Source organism: Dunckerocampus dactyliophorus, chromosome 10, assembly GCF_027744805.1.
Source record: "Dunckerocampus dactyliophorus isolate RoL2022-P2 chromosome 10, RoL_Ddac_1.1, whole genome shotgun sequence".
Classification (NCBI taxonomy): Eukaryota; Metazoa; Chordata; class Actinopteri; order Syngnathiformes; family Syngnathidae; genus Dunckerocampus; species Dunckerocampus dactyliophorus.
In genome coordinates this window covers 14,928,089-14,944,919 of record NC_072828.1, presented here as the reverse complement: position 1 = coordinate 14,944,919, position 16,831 = coordinate 14,928,089, and the positions used below count along the sequence as shown (strand labels likewise).

The 16,831-nt window shown below is 40.6% G+C and overlaps 1 protein-coding gene across 11 annotated transcripts in view; it reads right to left on the bottom strand.

Moving 5' to 3' along the window:
* The window catches only part of celf5a (cugbp, Elav-like family member 5a), a 272,470-nt gene that overhangs the window by 20,587 nt on the left and 235,052 nt on the right, over nucleotides 1-16,831 (bottom strand). For 6 of the 11 annotated variants that reach the window (XM_054788697.1, XM_054788700.1, XM_054788701.1 and 3 more), the window contains exons 6-7: nucleotides 16,479-16,625; nucleotides 1,069-1,237 (exon numbers count right to left, since the gene is read on the bottom strand). In XM_054788697.1, coding sequence (XP_054644672.1) covers nucleotides 1,069-1,237; nucleotides 16,479-16,625 — 316 coding nt within the window. The remainder of the gene's footprint in view (nucleotides 1-1,068; nucleotides 1,238-16,478; nucleotides 16,626-16,831) is intronic. The other 5 variants (XM_054788705.1, XM_054788706.1, XM_054788708.1 and 2 more) reach the window with 2 other exon arrangements.

The following is a 16,831-nucleotide window of genomic DNA, read 5'->3' as shown; positions in this document are numbered from 1 at the left end:
CTGCGTTCACATTTAAAAGTCACATTCTTTTGGTAATGTGAACAACTACAGAAAAGATCGAATTTTAACAAAAAATATAAATTGAGCATCATACCCTGCAGTGTGAATGTAGTGAAAAATTTAAAAACAAGAACACACACACACACACACACACACACACACAAACACATCGATGAGGTCAAACGAGCTCATTATAGCCTTTTTTTAAGATGGACCAGCCAAGATGTCTACAAAAAGAAAAAAAAAAAAAGGTCCTCATGATAGTGGGGAGATGTCAAGGGTGTTGCCACACAAAGCCAGAAAGACAAGATCACACGCGCACACACACACACACACACACACAGTCCCATGGGGTGCGATGAGTCCATCAACACATTTTTTTTAAAACTGTCAAATAGTTACTACATAGAAAAACAGGCCGTCAAAATATGTGGGATGCCAATACTTGTGTCGCAGGACAATAGAATGACAAGAACACTCACTCACACACACAAACACACAGTCTAATGGGGTGAAATGAGCTTATCACAGCATTTTTGCTTATGTGGACCAGCCAAAATGTCGCCCAAAAGAAAGAAAAAAGATCCCCATAATCAAAGGCCAAGAGCCAAGAATAATGCCACATAGAGACAGAAAGATGAGAACACACACACACACACACACACACACACACACACACACACACACACACACACTCAAAGTCCAATGGTGTGACATGCTCATCATTGCATTTTTTTTTTTTTTACTGTATATTATTTTTACTGTATGGGGTGTCAAATGCCACACAAAGATAGAAATACAAGAGCCTCCAGACACACACACACACTGTATATACAGTACACACGTCTGACACACACATGCATGCAAACATAATATAATGGGTGGTTTAGCTCATCATATATTCTTATATTTTCTTATATGGCGCCGCTAAAATGTTCCCACAAAGAAAAATGGTCCAAATAATAAACATGGGATGCCAAAAAGATGGAAAGACAAAATCCCATACACACACACACACACACACACACGTGCACACCACAAGGATAGGGAATGAAACTGAGTGCTCACCCAAGGCTTGATGAAACTCACCCGACACCGGGGTCATGGGAGTGGGCGGGAGGCTGTTGATATTGAGCGCCCCCATCTGGTGGATCTGCGTGGCGGGGAAGGCGGCCACACTCGGCGTGAGGTAACCGCCGTGGCTCGCCGCCATGATGGCCGCCTGCTGCTGCATGAGCTAAAGAAGAGGGACACGGAGGATGGAGGGATAGGAAGGGGTGAGTGGAGGACAGACAGTAATGGAAAAATATAGAAAGTTGGGAAGGAAGGAAAGAGGGAGGGAGGGGAGAGGCAAGGGTGGGATGTATGTTGAGGTTGATGGATGGAGTGTGGAGGGGAAATGGAAAGTAGAGCAGAGTAGAAGAAAGGGAAGAGGGGAGGAGAAGAAGAAGCCTGTCAGCCTATGTTTAGTGCATCTGTCTGGGCTGGCAGCAGGAAGCCTGTCACCAGCTGCTCCTGCTCTCATACAAATCAACACATTGACATGTGCACATTATCTGTGCGCTCAGGGAACAGGCAAAGTTTGCACAAGAGTTGCAGTGCGCTCTCCTTGGAAACTTCACAGCGACACCGTTGTACACTGTATTGCCCCGCACAGGACTCACACACACACACTCACACACATACGCGCACTTTCACACGCACAGCAATCCCTCGTTTATCGCCGTTATTTAGTTCCAGACCTGAGCAAGATAAGTGAATTTCCTCAAAGTAGGATACCTCCTTCATAAATTTAATATTGTCATAATTATAGCACAGACAACCTGCTTACGACCTTCAAAATGTTTTGTTTTAACATTAGAGCCTGAAAAAAAAGTCTGGGAAAGACGTTTGTAGCTGAGTGCAACACTTGTCTTGCACAAGTTTCCCGCTGAAACTCATCGTGCATTTGAAGCAGCGTTACACCAGAAACTCCCATGGGATGACAAGAAGTCATTAGCTTTAACAGAAAAGATGACCAGCCCCTGTCTGTGGTGAGGTTGAAACGCTTAACTGAGGACCGCCAACCTTGCTATATTATGCCTAGCCGCCACTACATTGTGGATAAAACCCCAGACGCTTAAAGAAGTCAATGGGTCCTTTTTTCTTATACCTCCTGTTGCTGATTAGTTTTCTGTTTGAGTAATATCACTTGATCAAGCCTTTTCTAGGGGTTATACGGCTAAAGTGGCCCAACAAACCCAGGCTTTGTGCTAAGATGGAGATCAACAAAACCTGAATTCCCCAAACAGAGTTAAACGGTACAGCGACAGTGGTTATCAACTTACTTTGTCTTTCTCGGATTTGTGCTCATTCTACTTCCGCTCAAAACTGTAGCCATCCCGGCTACATGAGCAAATGTAGCATATTCTCTCGGCTGAAAATCTATGTCTTATAGAGAATTTAATCAGGGAATGCTAGCGAATCAGTGTGATCTCAAAGTAGACACTCCTGTCGTAAATTTGAACCGGAATGTGGTGCGGGACGACTGTAAACCGGAAATAATCCACAAATGAGAAAACTTGCATAAATGCAGTGTCGTATTACATATTGCTCCATTTTTTTTTTTCCTGATTAGGTAAGTCATATGTTTGTCTGCCACTTGTTGCGAAACAGAATTTGTGAGGCACTATCATCTTAATGAGGCCAAGGTGTGGATTCCAGAAGTGTTGAGTGTTGCATTGCTCTGAGATGACCCTGAATTCAGGCGCTTATCGATAAAACAGTATTTTTAAGCAGGCATAACTAGCAACTCAGATTCGGCAGCATGTTAGTTATTTAGTAGATGTGTCACAAAAAAGAAACTGTCGTCAATTTCCACCCCCTGGACGAAGAAGCCCCACCAACAGATGAAAATCAATAGGCCTTCATTGACACTGCATTGGTGCTTAGCACGAGGTGAATGCAGCTTCCATTAAATGCAGCCCACAGTGTTTATTCATACGCTTGCGTGCACTGGTACACCCTGCATGATAATAACCGCCACCCCCACCCTTTCAATGCTTTAACATACAGTACATACATTTTCCATGTAAAACACATGCTGAATGCATGCCTCCAAAACTGCAGACACAACATTGTTTTGCCATTTTTGGGTTTTTTTATTTGCAGCTAAAAGCTCAAAATATGCCCCGTGGATGAATAATTTGGGGCTGCACTTTTTTTGGAATCTTGCCCATAATCCACAATGCTCATGTGAAACATGACCACACGTCTTTCTCTGTTCTGCATGTTCTAAAGCTAAAAAACAGCTAAAAAAAAAACCCATGAAGCCCTAAAAAGAGAGAAAAAAGAAAAAAAAAACGGCAACTATTTTTTTTTATACATAACTGACCTGCATATACTGTAAATCAAGCTACAGCAACATCGTTATTGAAGCAGCTAACACAAAGAACTATTTTACTGGCGTAGTGACGTGACGCCTCACGCCACTACTGAGCGCTGTTCAAAATAATGCAATAGGGCAATGTTCAAAACAATGCAATGGGACACCAATCTGTACCGACTAGGAAACAACAACAAGCATATGAACAACTACAAATACACAACTAAATTATCTGTAAAGTATTAGCGTACATTCCATGTTTTGTTTATACACGGCTAGATGGACTGTGTTGTGATATCATGTGCTATGTGCTCCACGTATAACAATCAATATCATGGTGACTTACTCGATGGACAGTTGCCCGTCTGGTCCAGCTGGTCTGGGGTGTCTTTTCCAGTTTATTTTGGGTAGGTGGAAAAAAGTTTCTATCACTGAAGGGTTTGTTAGCGCTAGCAATTCTTTTGTTGTGATGCAATGTCTTGGAGCAATGTCCTCCTCGCCATACACACACACACACACACCATAGATGGTAACACCGTATGCCACTCAGTGCAGCAGAAACACTCCATTTCTGTCAGCATGGCTTGACAATCTCCACATTTACACCAAGTCATGCCGGTGAAATGACTTGCCTCCCCCCATCTGCTACCTCCAAAGTTTCACGCTCTGTGCCTGAGGGCTCAGCTTCTAAAACCTGTAGCTCATCCTTCGTATATCCAGGCTCATAAAGATAAGGTCATGGACCCTCATTTGTCGTCATGATTAGTAGTAACAAACAAACACACGCTTGACGCGCTGCTGTTGTTGACGGAAGTAGCACCAGATGCAAAATCAATGCGCCCAGGAAAGAAGTTCTGGTAATGTTTAAAATGATGAAAATACAGTTTTCCTGTAAATGCAAGAAATTCCTAAATTCCTAATTCCTGGTTGAGAAGTTTTAACATACATACATCCCACTCGCATTCCTTGGTACTGTGTCTCGCAGCCTAACTAGTAGAGGCAGATGGCCTCCTCACATACTTGAAGGGTGATTTTATGGTCGTATAACAACTTCATGTGAACCTTGAGCCTAAGTGCCTTGAGATGACTTGTATTGTTAATTGATGTTATATGAATAACATTAAATTGAATGTCCAATTAAGAATGAAAGCCACCGCACGTTTGTAGTTTGCACGGAATCAATAATGATTTGCAGGCTGTGCCTCTTGTCCTGTTTAATTCGCATAGCTGCCGTTTGTCAAGGGGGGTGGGGGTGGTGATGATGATGGCTGTGGTCCAAGCCTAAGCAAAAATCAAACTCCTCTGCCACTGGCGCTAATGCTAATGACGATATTGCCAGACAGAGGCCGGATAGAGCGCCGCTCGCCTCGGCTGTATTTGCATGGCGGACCCTGCGACAGAGGAGGGAAGAAAAAAAAGCCACTTATTTTCTCTCAGTGCTGCTGTCAGGTAACTTGAAAACGGCTGTCCTGCTGCAGGATCCCCAACGCTTGGCATCTCATCCATTAGCCACGTGCCTCTCCCTGCCGCCTCTATCTATTAATGCCTTTTGTCATTTGCATAATTTTATCAAGGTGGCAAATGGGGATCATCCGTTTCTTTCACCAATAAGATGAATAGAGTCTTTAAAGGGGGGTTATCGTGGCAAAAGGCAGCAAGGGAACAAAGAAGTGAACAAAAGCAGAGACAAAGAAACAAAGGAATGCAACTGACCTCCTTTATGGATGTTAGCAGGGTTGAAGTCCAGGATGGTAAAGTAGACAAAACACTGTCACGTCACGTTTGCAGCTAAGGTATAGAAGATGGATGGATGGATCGATGTCAATGCAAGGTTGTGCGCTCTGCTTTTTTTAAGGCTGCCAGTCAAAGATCCGCTATGACAGTATCACTGCTGTTTTTAAGGACCTATTGCAAAAACACTCATCAAAGGTGTGCCATATGACAGGGGTACAGTAGTGCAAAAATGTTAGTCTTTCCCAAATGTTATGTTCCGCTGGAGCTGCTCTGCTGCCGCCTGTCTGCTCTCTGTTGCAGTGCACTGCTGGTCCTGCCGGGGCGGAGCCACCTGCACGCACCTGGGAACAATTACAATCAGCCTTCTTGAAGGAAAACTGCATTTAAAAAAAAAAAGTGCCCGTCATCCACAATCCTTATGTGAGACATGAACACACGTGTCTTTCTCTTTTCTGTGCATTCTAAAGATATAAAAACAGATAAAAAGAGACACCTAAAAATGCATGTTATGGGACTCATCTATTCCGCCTATAAAACCTTCTAAAAAAAAATTCCAAAAACCGCCAACCACGGCCCATTTACATAATGTGACCTGCATATTAACCAAGCTACAGCAACATTATTATTATTGTTATTAACATTGTTATGCTCAAGAACGACTGGCGTAGTGACACCGAGCCACACCACACTAGCGACACACCGGTTAGCGACTAGCTTCACCACACATTCGCTCACAGCGCATCAGGCCACTACCGAAAGCTAACGCTACATATTGGATGCTGCTGCTGTGTTTTTATTTTGGAATTTGGAAAAGGTAACGCTAAGTGTAGCATTTGTTTCTATATTGCTATGTGAAATCAATGTGCACAGGAAGGACGTTCTGGTAATGCTTAAAATAACCAAAGTATGGCAAAATACTGTAAGTATTACATGTTATCATGAATGTACCTGTTACTGCATGGTCATGACATGTAAATAAAACCATGAAACGTTGTTTGAGGTGTTTTAATAGCGGGCTTTGTAGGTGGAATAGGTGTGTCCTATTACGTGCATTAATGAGCTGCCTCTTTTTATTTGTTTTTATATCTTTAGAATGCACAAAAAGATAACGACATGTGTTCATGTCTCACATAAGGATTGTGGGTGATGGGCAAAATTCCCAAAAAAGTGCAGTTTTCCTTTAAGCCATGCTTGCACGCTCACTCGCTACCAGATTGTTGCAACGTCTACACTCCCTTCCAGCTCCTCTTGTTGTGCTCCCCTGCGCGTATCCTGCTCGTTGGCCATTTTCTGACTGCGGTATTTTGTGAGTTCATGTGCAAGCTCTCCTTTGTTTTTTCAGCAGCTCCCTTAGTTGTATTTTTGTACCATGTGACTTCGCCCAGTTTTTGTGTTTAACTTTGTTTTCCTGTACTTATTTCCACTCCTTTTGAGTGTGCTTTTTGTTGTTAAACATTTTTCGTTGTTTCTGCTTTGGGGTCCAACCACCGGATATTCGCCAATCATAACACCAAGTTTGGAACTAAACTTGTGGACTGGTCTGATGTCATTCACAGGCTGGCTTTGGCCCACAGGCTACCAGTTGAATGGCCCTGGTCGAATACGTACAACATTTCAACAATATGTTTGTTATTGTGGATTGCAGTGTTGTTAAACTACACTGCATCATACAGAGAGTATATTTTGGTCCTCTTATGTTGCTAATTAAGGTAACAGTCATTGTGACAACTTTGTAAAAAGAGCAACTCCAATTTTGCTATTATGCACTTGAATGCATGTGGACAATCCAGAAGATGTCTGGTGGGACACATTGTGGTCTACTGTAAAACCATGCACTGGTAGCTGTCATAAAGTCAGACTTCTTGTATTGGAATCATTATATTTCCATCATGACATTGACTGTGACGCTACCTTCTTTTTCTCTCTTGAAGGCGAACAAAAAACAGGACGAGGGTGAACAAAAGGCAGCAAAGAAAGTTGTGCGGCTTCCAGCGGCATTCATTTAGTGTCAGGCATCTGCTTTTTTTATTGCAACCTGATGGCTTTGCTCCTCCAGGGGTGCCAGCAGGCAATCACCTCTTTATCACATGGCAATTATCTGCGTAGCTCCGCTCTGTGACTCTCAGCACTGTCACATGTAAAACCTCGACCCGGGATGGAGATGGAGACAAAGGGAGTGTAAAGTGGAGGATAAAGGGAAGAAAAGGAGGGGGGTGGGGTCAAAGAAGACAGTGAATGGGAGCTCAAGGGCCCAATTTGTTAGCTAGTGTGCTGCACTAGCACTGAAATATTCTAATAGCTACTTCATCTCTCATGCGCTTTGCAATGTGTGCGCAAGCACAGCTAAACCAGGTCACACAAACGCCGGCGTCATTTCCTGTTGAAGAATGAATCCAACAGGGGGAGATGTTTCCTAATGCCAGTTTACAGTCGCCCAACCCTCCTTCTCGTCCACCCACACGCTGTCACTATTAGCAGCCGCTTAAAGCGTCTTCTCTCCTCTCATCTATCTCTCTCAAGCTTAGGCTGGAGCCTCTTTTTAAATAAAGGGAGCCCACTGCTTTTAGATTTTGCCAACTCGGTGAGAAAAATGGCGAATGATGTTGTAACACCACAAATATGGCAGACACGCTGTGTTGCCAATGCTAGGTATTTGCCACTGAGGGTAGTGTATTTCCCATTTACATAGTTGCACTCAAAAATATCCAACCCCCATTGTGTACATTCATTTTCAAAATGTCCAAACTTTAAATAAATGACCAAGTTGTTTGTAATATTGTTTGATGTTTGTGTTTACATATTTATATTTTGTTAGTTGAATGCAGTGCTTCTCAAATATTGGGGTGAACTGTCAGGGGGGGCGTGACAGGCAGGGAGGACTTTCAACATGATTGCAGAAATGCCAACATGTATGAATTTGTCGTACTCAGCACGTATTGACGCTTGAATACGCTTGTATGCCTCACTGCTCTCCATTTTGTTGCATTTCGCTGGTTTCAGTTTTGAGTTCAGTCTGTACAGTTGAGATAAATAAATAGCTATTGTCAGTTTAGCAATAAAAAATGTCTGTCCCCCAGTGGGGGCATGACAGAAAATAGTTGAGAACCACTGGTTTGATGCAAACTACTGCAAGTTTCTAAACTTTGTAATTAAATAAAATAATTTATTGTGCAATAAAAAAGATCAAATATACATAAAATAAGTATAAAAATAAAATAAGAATAATACATTGGAACCTTGGTTAGCGTCATTAACTCATTCAGACGGGCTGACTCTAACCAAAATGACACTAACCAAATACATTTTCCCCATAAGAATCCAATCCAATTAATCCTTGCAGAAAGCCAAAAATGTAAACACAAAACAGGTTTTTATACTTTTAGAATTATAGTTTAACATGCAGAAAACAAAATCAAAATGCATATATATATGTATATACTGTATATATACTGTACATATAAATGGTGAAAGAGATAAAATAACATTTCAGGTTACTTGTACCTCCATAAAAAACGTGAGTCTTGATGTGATCTGTCCCCAAAAGACACGATGTGGCAGCGAGATCAACCACCACCACCTTCCTGTCTCGACATGAGTTATTTCTTGCATTCAATAGTGTTTCTTACATCAATACTGGAACCCAAAAAGGAGCGAAAGAAAGTTGCAAGTGCCAGCATTTTGATAAAGAAGGTGAGAAAGACAAATTCATTCAAATAACTCAAAAGAGGAAGATGGTGTCTTCAATGAAGGTAAAAGTAACCTTAAATATTCATTTATCCCTTTAATTTGTATGCATTCAAAATAGTTTTATGCATGCAAAACTATAATTGTAAAAAATATAAAAACATTTAGTCAACTGCTGATGACATCACAGATAGGCAACGTCATTTTCGGTTCCATTTTGTTCACTAGCTAATAGGATGCTAACAAGGAAGAACATTTTCTGATAAAAACAAAATATTAAGAATACGAATGGACTCACGCAGTGTATTAATAGCACAACAAGACGTGTGCCATATTGGACGCTAAGAGGAGAATGCTCACAAGTCGAAGCAAAATTGTGGCGTAAAATTTAAACGTTAACCAAAAAACATGCTAACTGGGGCGGATGCTAACTGAGGTGCCACTGTATATAATAAAAAATAAAATAGAATAATCATAGCAGTAGGCACAAACTGATACATGAACTGTAACATGTATCATATACATATACTGTATATCTACAGTATAACGTGTTCTACAGTGTCAATTCGACATTCCGGTAGGGTCTTTTGCTTTTTTTTTTTTTTTCCAAAGACAGTTGTTTGTATTTTTAGTTAATAATTGACTTAATTAAAATGTATGTCTTAATTTAGAATGTATTGAAAATACTGATGTATTTCTTTTGCCTTTTGTACTATACACGTTTAGATAATAATTGTATTTATTATTGCTTGGTTTAGGTGGTTACTGAGCTTATAATTAGTCTTGACTAGCAATGGCCTTGATAATGATAATGATGATTGCGTCTTTATTCAATTGAACCAAAATTGAGTGCACTCGAGGTGCTGTTGAATAAGTACAACATGACCATGTCAGCTAAGGTAAGTAAGATTACATCCTTGGTTATGTATGACCTGTGGGAAGTTTTTATTCTTATATCATTTGGCATGAAAATAGGAGTTCAGAACATTCAGCAAACAGTTGTGACAATTATAGTATATTAAGTCTGTGTAGGCTCTCAGTCGTACAGGAGTTGTCCATCGAGGGAAAGGCTTCTTGAGACGTCATCTGTACTTCTGTGAAGAAAGTGTCGAACGTTTCGCTCCTCATCCGAAGAGCTTCGTCAGCGAACTAACAAGTGCTGGTAGCCTAGGCCTTAAATACAGTAAGAGTGGGCGGACCCTGTGTTCAGCAGGTTACTGAGACCAAAACCCACAGCTCTTAGTCTTGCAAATGAGGTAGAGCCAGGGCCAAGCCAGAACAATAGATGCTAACTAGCCAGTATCGTAGTCGTTCATACCCAACTACAGGGAGCTACACTTCTCTTTGTTCGGAGGTGCTAATGGCAGGATTACTCCGCCCAGTCTTAGTGTAAAGAACCATAGAAGGAGGGTGTTGGCACACCAATTCCACCCACTCTTACTGTACTTAAGGCCTAGGCTACCAGCACTTGTTAGTTCGCTGACGAAGCTCTTCGGATGAGGAGCGAAACGTTCGACACTTTCTTCACAGAAGTACAGATGACGTCTCAAGAAGCCTTTCCCTCTATAGTATATTAATTACACTTACATTCACCTAAATTTCGTTAGCTTTCTTTGCTGATTGGCCGAGCAAAACCAAACTAGCCAATAGTGCAATAATCCATCAGATAGTAAATAGTACATTTTGAACACCTTGGTTACCAAATATGATTCTCGGCTTGATGGAATGTTAACAGTGTAATTGTACAAATAGTACAAAAATACTATGATGCCTTTTGAAAGACACTTGAATGTGACACCCGTGTAACTACACTGTACAAACGCCAATAAAAGCTGCAGCTATGACTCGTTTTTATGGTCTGATTATTACAGCTTAATATAAAAACACTGTATGGAAACGTGGACTGTATGGCTCTCCACCTTGGGCTGTTGTGTTTTATGAAATCACCTTTTTGCAAATGGAATGTCTCTCGTCAGAGATTGCCAGCGTCTGCATCCGTCAAAACAGTTTGGTCAGTGTTGCACCCCCGCAGCCCACCTCCGTCCATAACACATACAAAGAGATCACCCACCCACCCAGCCAGCAGCCACCTCCTCCTGGTTTGACTAAAATCCAATTTACTGGCTGTCAACTTAACACACTAATCCTATCCACAGCTGTAGTGGAGAGGTAGCACTTTACCGTACTCACTGGTTACAGTTATATACACCATCTCTCTATACGTGAAAGCCACCTCCCTCCTCTTTTGGCCAGGATGTATGGAGAGTCGGCCTTTGGAGATAAAGGCCTTGTCGTGTCACTGTAGAGGAGGGGTGTACAGGAGGGTAACACCTATAAGTGTAACAGTCCACCTGGAATTATTTCTCTTATTTTAGCTGTAAAAGTGTTATACAATCTGTTTTATGTGCTTGGGTCCCTTTTTTCAGGGGAACTATAAACACCTGGAGGTTGCTTTGCATTACTGAATGCTAAGAATGTTATGACAGAGCACCTCAAAAAACTGAATTTAATTTGACAGTTTTTTACGGAATAAATAAAGTATATGGAATTTGCAATATGAACAACACAATGTGAACGTCCCCTCTTGTTTACTTCCCAGACAACCTTCTTGACATGTTTTACAATAACGGAAAAACACAGCAAAAAAAAACCGCCAAACAACATGAAGAAACAAAAAAATGCACTGCTGCTGTGATGTAGTCCCGATGAGCACCGTGATGATCCATTTATCACTATATACCTCTTAAACCTAATAACTGGTTGGGCCACACTTAGCAGCAACAACTGCAATCAAGCGTTTGCCGTAACTTGCAATGAGTCTCTTACAGTGCTATGAAGGAACTTTGGCCCACTCATCTTTGCAGAATTGTTATAATTCAGCCACATTGGAGGGTTTTCCAGCATGAAGAGCCTTTTTAAGGTCAAGCCCCAGCATCTCAACAGGATTCAGGTCACAACTTCGACTTTTTTTTTCACTTAATAATAAAAAAAAATCATTTAAAAACTGCATTTTGTGTTCAGTTGTGTTGTCATTGACTAATATTTCAATTTGTTTGATGATCTGAAACATGTAAGTGTGACAAACACGCAAACCACCACTGTATATGCCCTTTGTCTCTCACGTCAAGATATTTTCCCTGTGCCGACTTGGGGAATCGCCATGTGTGCACACAACTGGCACCGAAGGCTAATGATCACAACAGCGTAGTAGCTAGACTCCTACGCTAACCTTTCCACAACATTACAGCGTGCAGTAGTAGCTTGAGTCACTGTTAGCTGATGCACTCAAACTGCTCTACAGCATTCAGACGTGTGTTACTGCAACTTTTCAGACTTTGTTTAGACTTTTCAGACCATTCTGTTTATTTTCGTTTCCATGAATAACAATCACATTAATTAACAAACATATTAGATTGTTTAAATAAATGACTGCTGTTTCATGGTTGACTTTGGTCTATTATTAGTCAAAAATATGCATATTAAGTTAAAAGTGACTAAATGAACTAAAATATGTATTATCTTAAGAGATTAAAGGATGTTGATGAATTGTAGTCTACACTGGCCACGAGGTGTCACTAGTAACACACACCAGACTTGATCGCTGTCAACAATTATTGCAGTTTGAATTACCTCAGCATAGGCACAATAATAACAATCATCATCGTAATCATAAGTATCACATGGGGTTCTGTTGTGGCCATACTTCAGCTAAAACTCAACTTTCAAACCCCGACGTCACTTGCTGTCCACACGTCTGTACGACATTTATTAAAACACACACGAGCATGAGTCTTATTTATGTCTCAAATGGCTTGTTTTCTCTGATTATATCTAAAATATTGGCTAATATGAGTGTAAAGGTAACTGTAGGGGTGTTATTGTATGTCTAGAAGGCTCTAATCATGTTAAAGACCAATATGTAGAATTTCGGAAACAGGTATTCTATGCTCTAACTATGAAAATATTTGATTCATGAATAAAGAATCCTCCTTTACGGAAATGTATCTATCGCGGCTGCGTCTGTAACCAATTAACCGTGATAAAAGAGGGATTACTGTATATGAGTCAGTGAATATATGACATTTAAGCAGCAGTTTTTCCCTCCAAATCTCTTATCAGTCAGGCAGACAAACTTAGCAGAAGAGCTGCTGAATTAATATATTGGAGCGTTTAGCAGCTACACACACTGACATTTCCCTCAGGAGTGTTGAAGTGCAAACGCCAACTAAAAAAAAAAAAAAAAAAAAAAAAAAGAGAGTGCGGATACTTGGCTTCATTTATCAGGGCGGTCAGAAAGGACGACTCCAAATGAATGTTAATGTTGCCCCACTGTGTTTAGCTGTTTCGGAATGAGAGGTGATGATTTAATGAAGCGCTTCACAACTTGCCGGAGCAACAGTGTGCTGCGGAAAATGCGGCATTTTCGACTACAGTGTGTCTCCAGTGCTGCCAATGTTTGTCTTTGTTGAACTAACTTTTCTAAGTGCACCTGAGTGCACACTGTGCTGTAATTACCTCCACACAGGAGGTTATGTTTTCATCATGGTTGGTTAGTTTGCAGGATTATGCAAAAACAACTGAACTCATTTACACAGTTGAGGGGTGGGGCACGGGCCAAGGAAGTACCCATGACATTTTGTTGTGGATTCTAAATTTGTACATTGAGGGAATCATGAGATACAGTCGAAGGTTACAATATCTCACAAAAGTGAGTACACAGCAACCATTTGTATTACAGTGTATCTTTTCAAGGGGTAATATTATAGAACAGTGGTTCCCAAACCTTTCACAGTAGCGTACCCCTTCATACATTTGATTTGAAACCATTGAAGCCAGTTTTGTCCATTTGCAATCGCTATGACTTAAGTCTGCATATTCATTTGATACCAAAGTGAAACAAGCATGATAAAGCAGTAACCAAAGTATAAAAATACTGTGTATACAACCAGTGATAAAGCCTCATTTTCGGGGAAATCCTCACTTTCTCATCCTGACACACACACACACATTGACATTTTCACAGTGCGGGGGATGGGAACATCAATATAAATTAAATTTGAAACATTAAACACTCTTAACGCAAAACATAATCATCAAACTTACTTACTTGTTCTTATAACCTGCACGAAGCAATGAACAACTTCATGCTCTGTCTCCTCCCTTCTTTCTGCTCTGACTGTGCGCTCTTCGCTTTGAGGCATTCAGGCGCATTTGTAATTGTGAGTGTTAGGCGCTAATTGTTTTTCATTTTTATTCACGTACCCCAAGGACAATTTGTGTACCCCTGTGGGTACGGGTACCCCACTTTGGGAACCTAGGCTACGGAGCAGTAGGTCCCTAACCTTTTACTGTGGCGTACCCCTTCAGACATTTGACCTGAAGCCATGTGTCCCCTACTCCTACACATTTAAAAAACATAAACTTTTTTTATCTTAATTAACTTAATTAACATTATTATTTGGTTAATTACTTTTAAAAGTAATTCTGTGTCAAAAAATTGTATTGTACTTGATAAATAGATAAGTAATCATTCATCCATCCATTTTCTATCCTAGTTAGGGTCGCGTGGCTATGCTGGAGCCTATCCCAGCTGACTTACCACTTCCCGTGTGGAAGTGGTAAGTTTGAAATGTGTCCAACTTGTTTTGTTGTTTTTATGTTTTGCAGTGGGTAACTTTTTTTTACACTTGACACGTGCCAAGGATATTAAAAAACAAGATTAAAAAGAGATTTTACAAGTTAAGGCATAAAAATAGCAATTTCTATTTGCATTATTTCCATATGAGGAAAATGGGTTTCGAAATCGGAACAAATTTGAAAGTCAGTCAGGAACTGATTTTGTTTGGTCTTAGCTTTGGACTTCCAATCCAGTGATTGCTGTCAAACTAATATTTTATATGCTAGCAAAGATAAACTAACAGCTGCAATCAATCATGATCAGTAACGGGTTAATAGGGCTTGTCCATGTCATAATATTCTGGATCCCTTCTAAATGATTTAGTTGAATGGACAGTATTTACATTATATACTGTATAAATGAACCTGTGTGTATAATTTTGACTTGTGTAAATTTGTCAAAAAATATAAAATACGTAAAAATGTGTGCACCCAGTGCTGTTTTTTTTTTTGTAAATGTAAAATCCACCCTGGAAAAATAACAGTTGAAATAAATCCTTAAGGGCCCACAATTGATATGACATTCATTCCCATGATGAGTGTATGTAAACTTCTGACCACAACTTTAGTCAGTTTTATTAAGCAAGGACACAACTTGTTTGGCTATAAAGGAAATGTAAACGATATGTATACGGTCTTAAGGGGGCTATCCATTGCCCCCATTTCATTTTCATATCAGCACCGCGGGGAGCCCCATATGAAAAGTGCAAATGGACCATCCCAAAGTAATTGCGAGGTCCATCTCATCTCTTCTCTCCAGCAAAGCTCTCACCTTCATTACCATTCATGAAATGCAGGCCCTTTCCCAGGAAATGTGTCCAAATGCTAATGTTTTAAGGGTGGCAGTCTGTAAGGAGGTTAGCCCTGACTCTTCACACTGCGTTCACACTTGGGTACTCTGGTTGGGTACTCTGGTCCAGCCCAAAGCTACAAAAAGATACGAGGTGCACACTTTGGTGTGGTCATGGGAGCAAAGACTGCACATTAAAGAACATAAGCATAAGGTAAGGACTTGATTGGACAGCTTTCGTGACATATTACGTGACAAACTAAAATATTCCTAATCAAAATGTCGTCTGCTGGTTTGAATATGTTGGTTATTTTTCATATTCTGCTGTTTACTATCTTAGATTTTACCAAAAGCGTCTAAAATGTACTTCTATCGACCACCCTTGTCACACTCAAGGAGGGAGACCGCAGTGTAGCGAGACATCACTTCCAACACATTTTCTCTTACATATTGTTTGTTTTTAAGGCTTTGAATGGGGTGGCCCCTCAGTACATCTCAGACCTCATCCAAATTTACACTCCAGCGCGCACAGTGAGGTCCAAAGGCCAGCTGCAACTGGTGTTGCCTAAGACGAGACTGAAGACCAGGGGAGACCGGGCCTTTTCCGTAGTTGGCCCAAAACTGTGGAATACTCTCCCCTCTCATGTAAAAATGGCCCCCACAATTGAAAGCTTTGTCTCATATTATTTATTTATTTATTTAATTAATTAATTTATTTTTTACCTACTTCTTGGATTTATTGCTTTTATTATTTGTACTCGTTTTAAATATTTTACTGTTGTAATTTTCTTTGTTTTTATTTGATCTTTTAGTTTTTACTGTAGTAATTTGTTCTTTCACTTATTATTTATGGTTTTACTAGTCTGCAGCACTTTGGAAACAGTGTTTATAAAATGTGCTATATAAAAAAAGTGGATTGGATTGGACATATTTGTCATTTCTGCATGCTTTTTGCTGTCATTTTAACACTGGTCCATGTCTTTGGTCCGTGTAGCGTTCACATTTGAGCTCAAGTGAACTGCAGTGAACTGTTTACTTGCAAGTGGGCCGAGACTCTCTCAAGCTGGCTCAGTTAAGTTCCAAACTAGAATGGCTGTACTTCACTTTCATCTTCATCTTACGCCGAGTGCATGTTGCTTTTTACATGCACCAACTGCTTAACAGGCGGTATATGTGCGTGTGGATGTGTAAAACTGTGTGCGCTTCAAACGTTGCCTTTTTCCAACTCACCGCATGTGCGTAAGAGCTGTAGGTGCTGAAGGGAAGGGCGATGGCTGGGTTGAAGATGCCAAACTGGCCAACCATCTGTTGCATGCGTCTGATGGTGCGCTCCTTGTCTGTGTCTGCAAACTTCACCACCAAGCTGGACGAGGCGCCCTGTACAAGGAAAGTGGGAAGTGTTAATATTTTTTTAAATATCTATCTGATTGTTACATGCTCTATTTCAGGTGTTATTTTACCCGCATTTTGGGCAAAAATGTCAGGAAAAAATCACTGAGGTGAAAAGTTGAATAAGTGCATGTGATTTTAAGCAATCTGCAGGCCACAATTTTCTTCTTCCAAATATTTTATAAATTATTGTG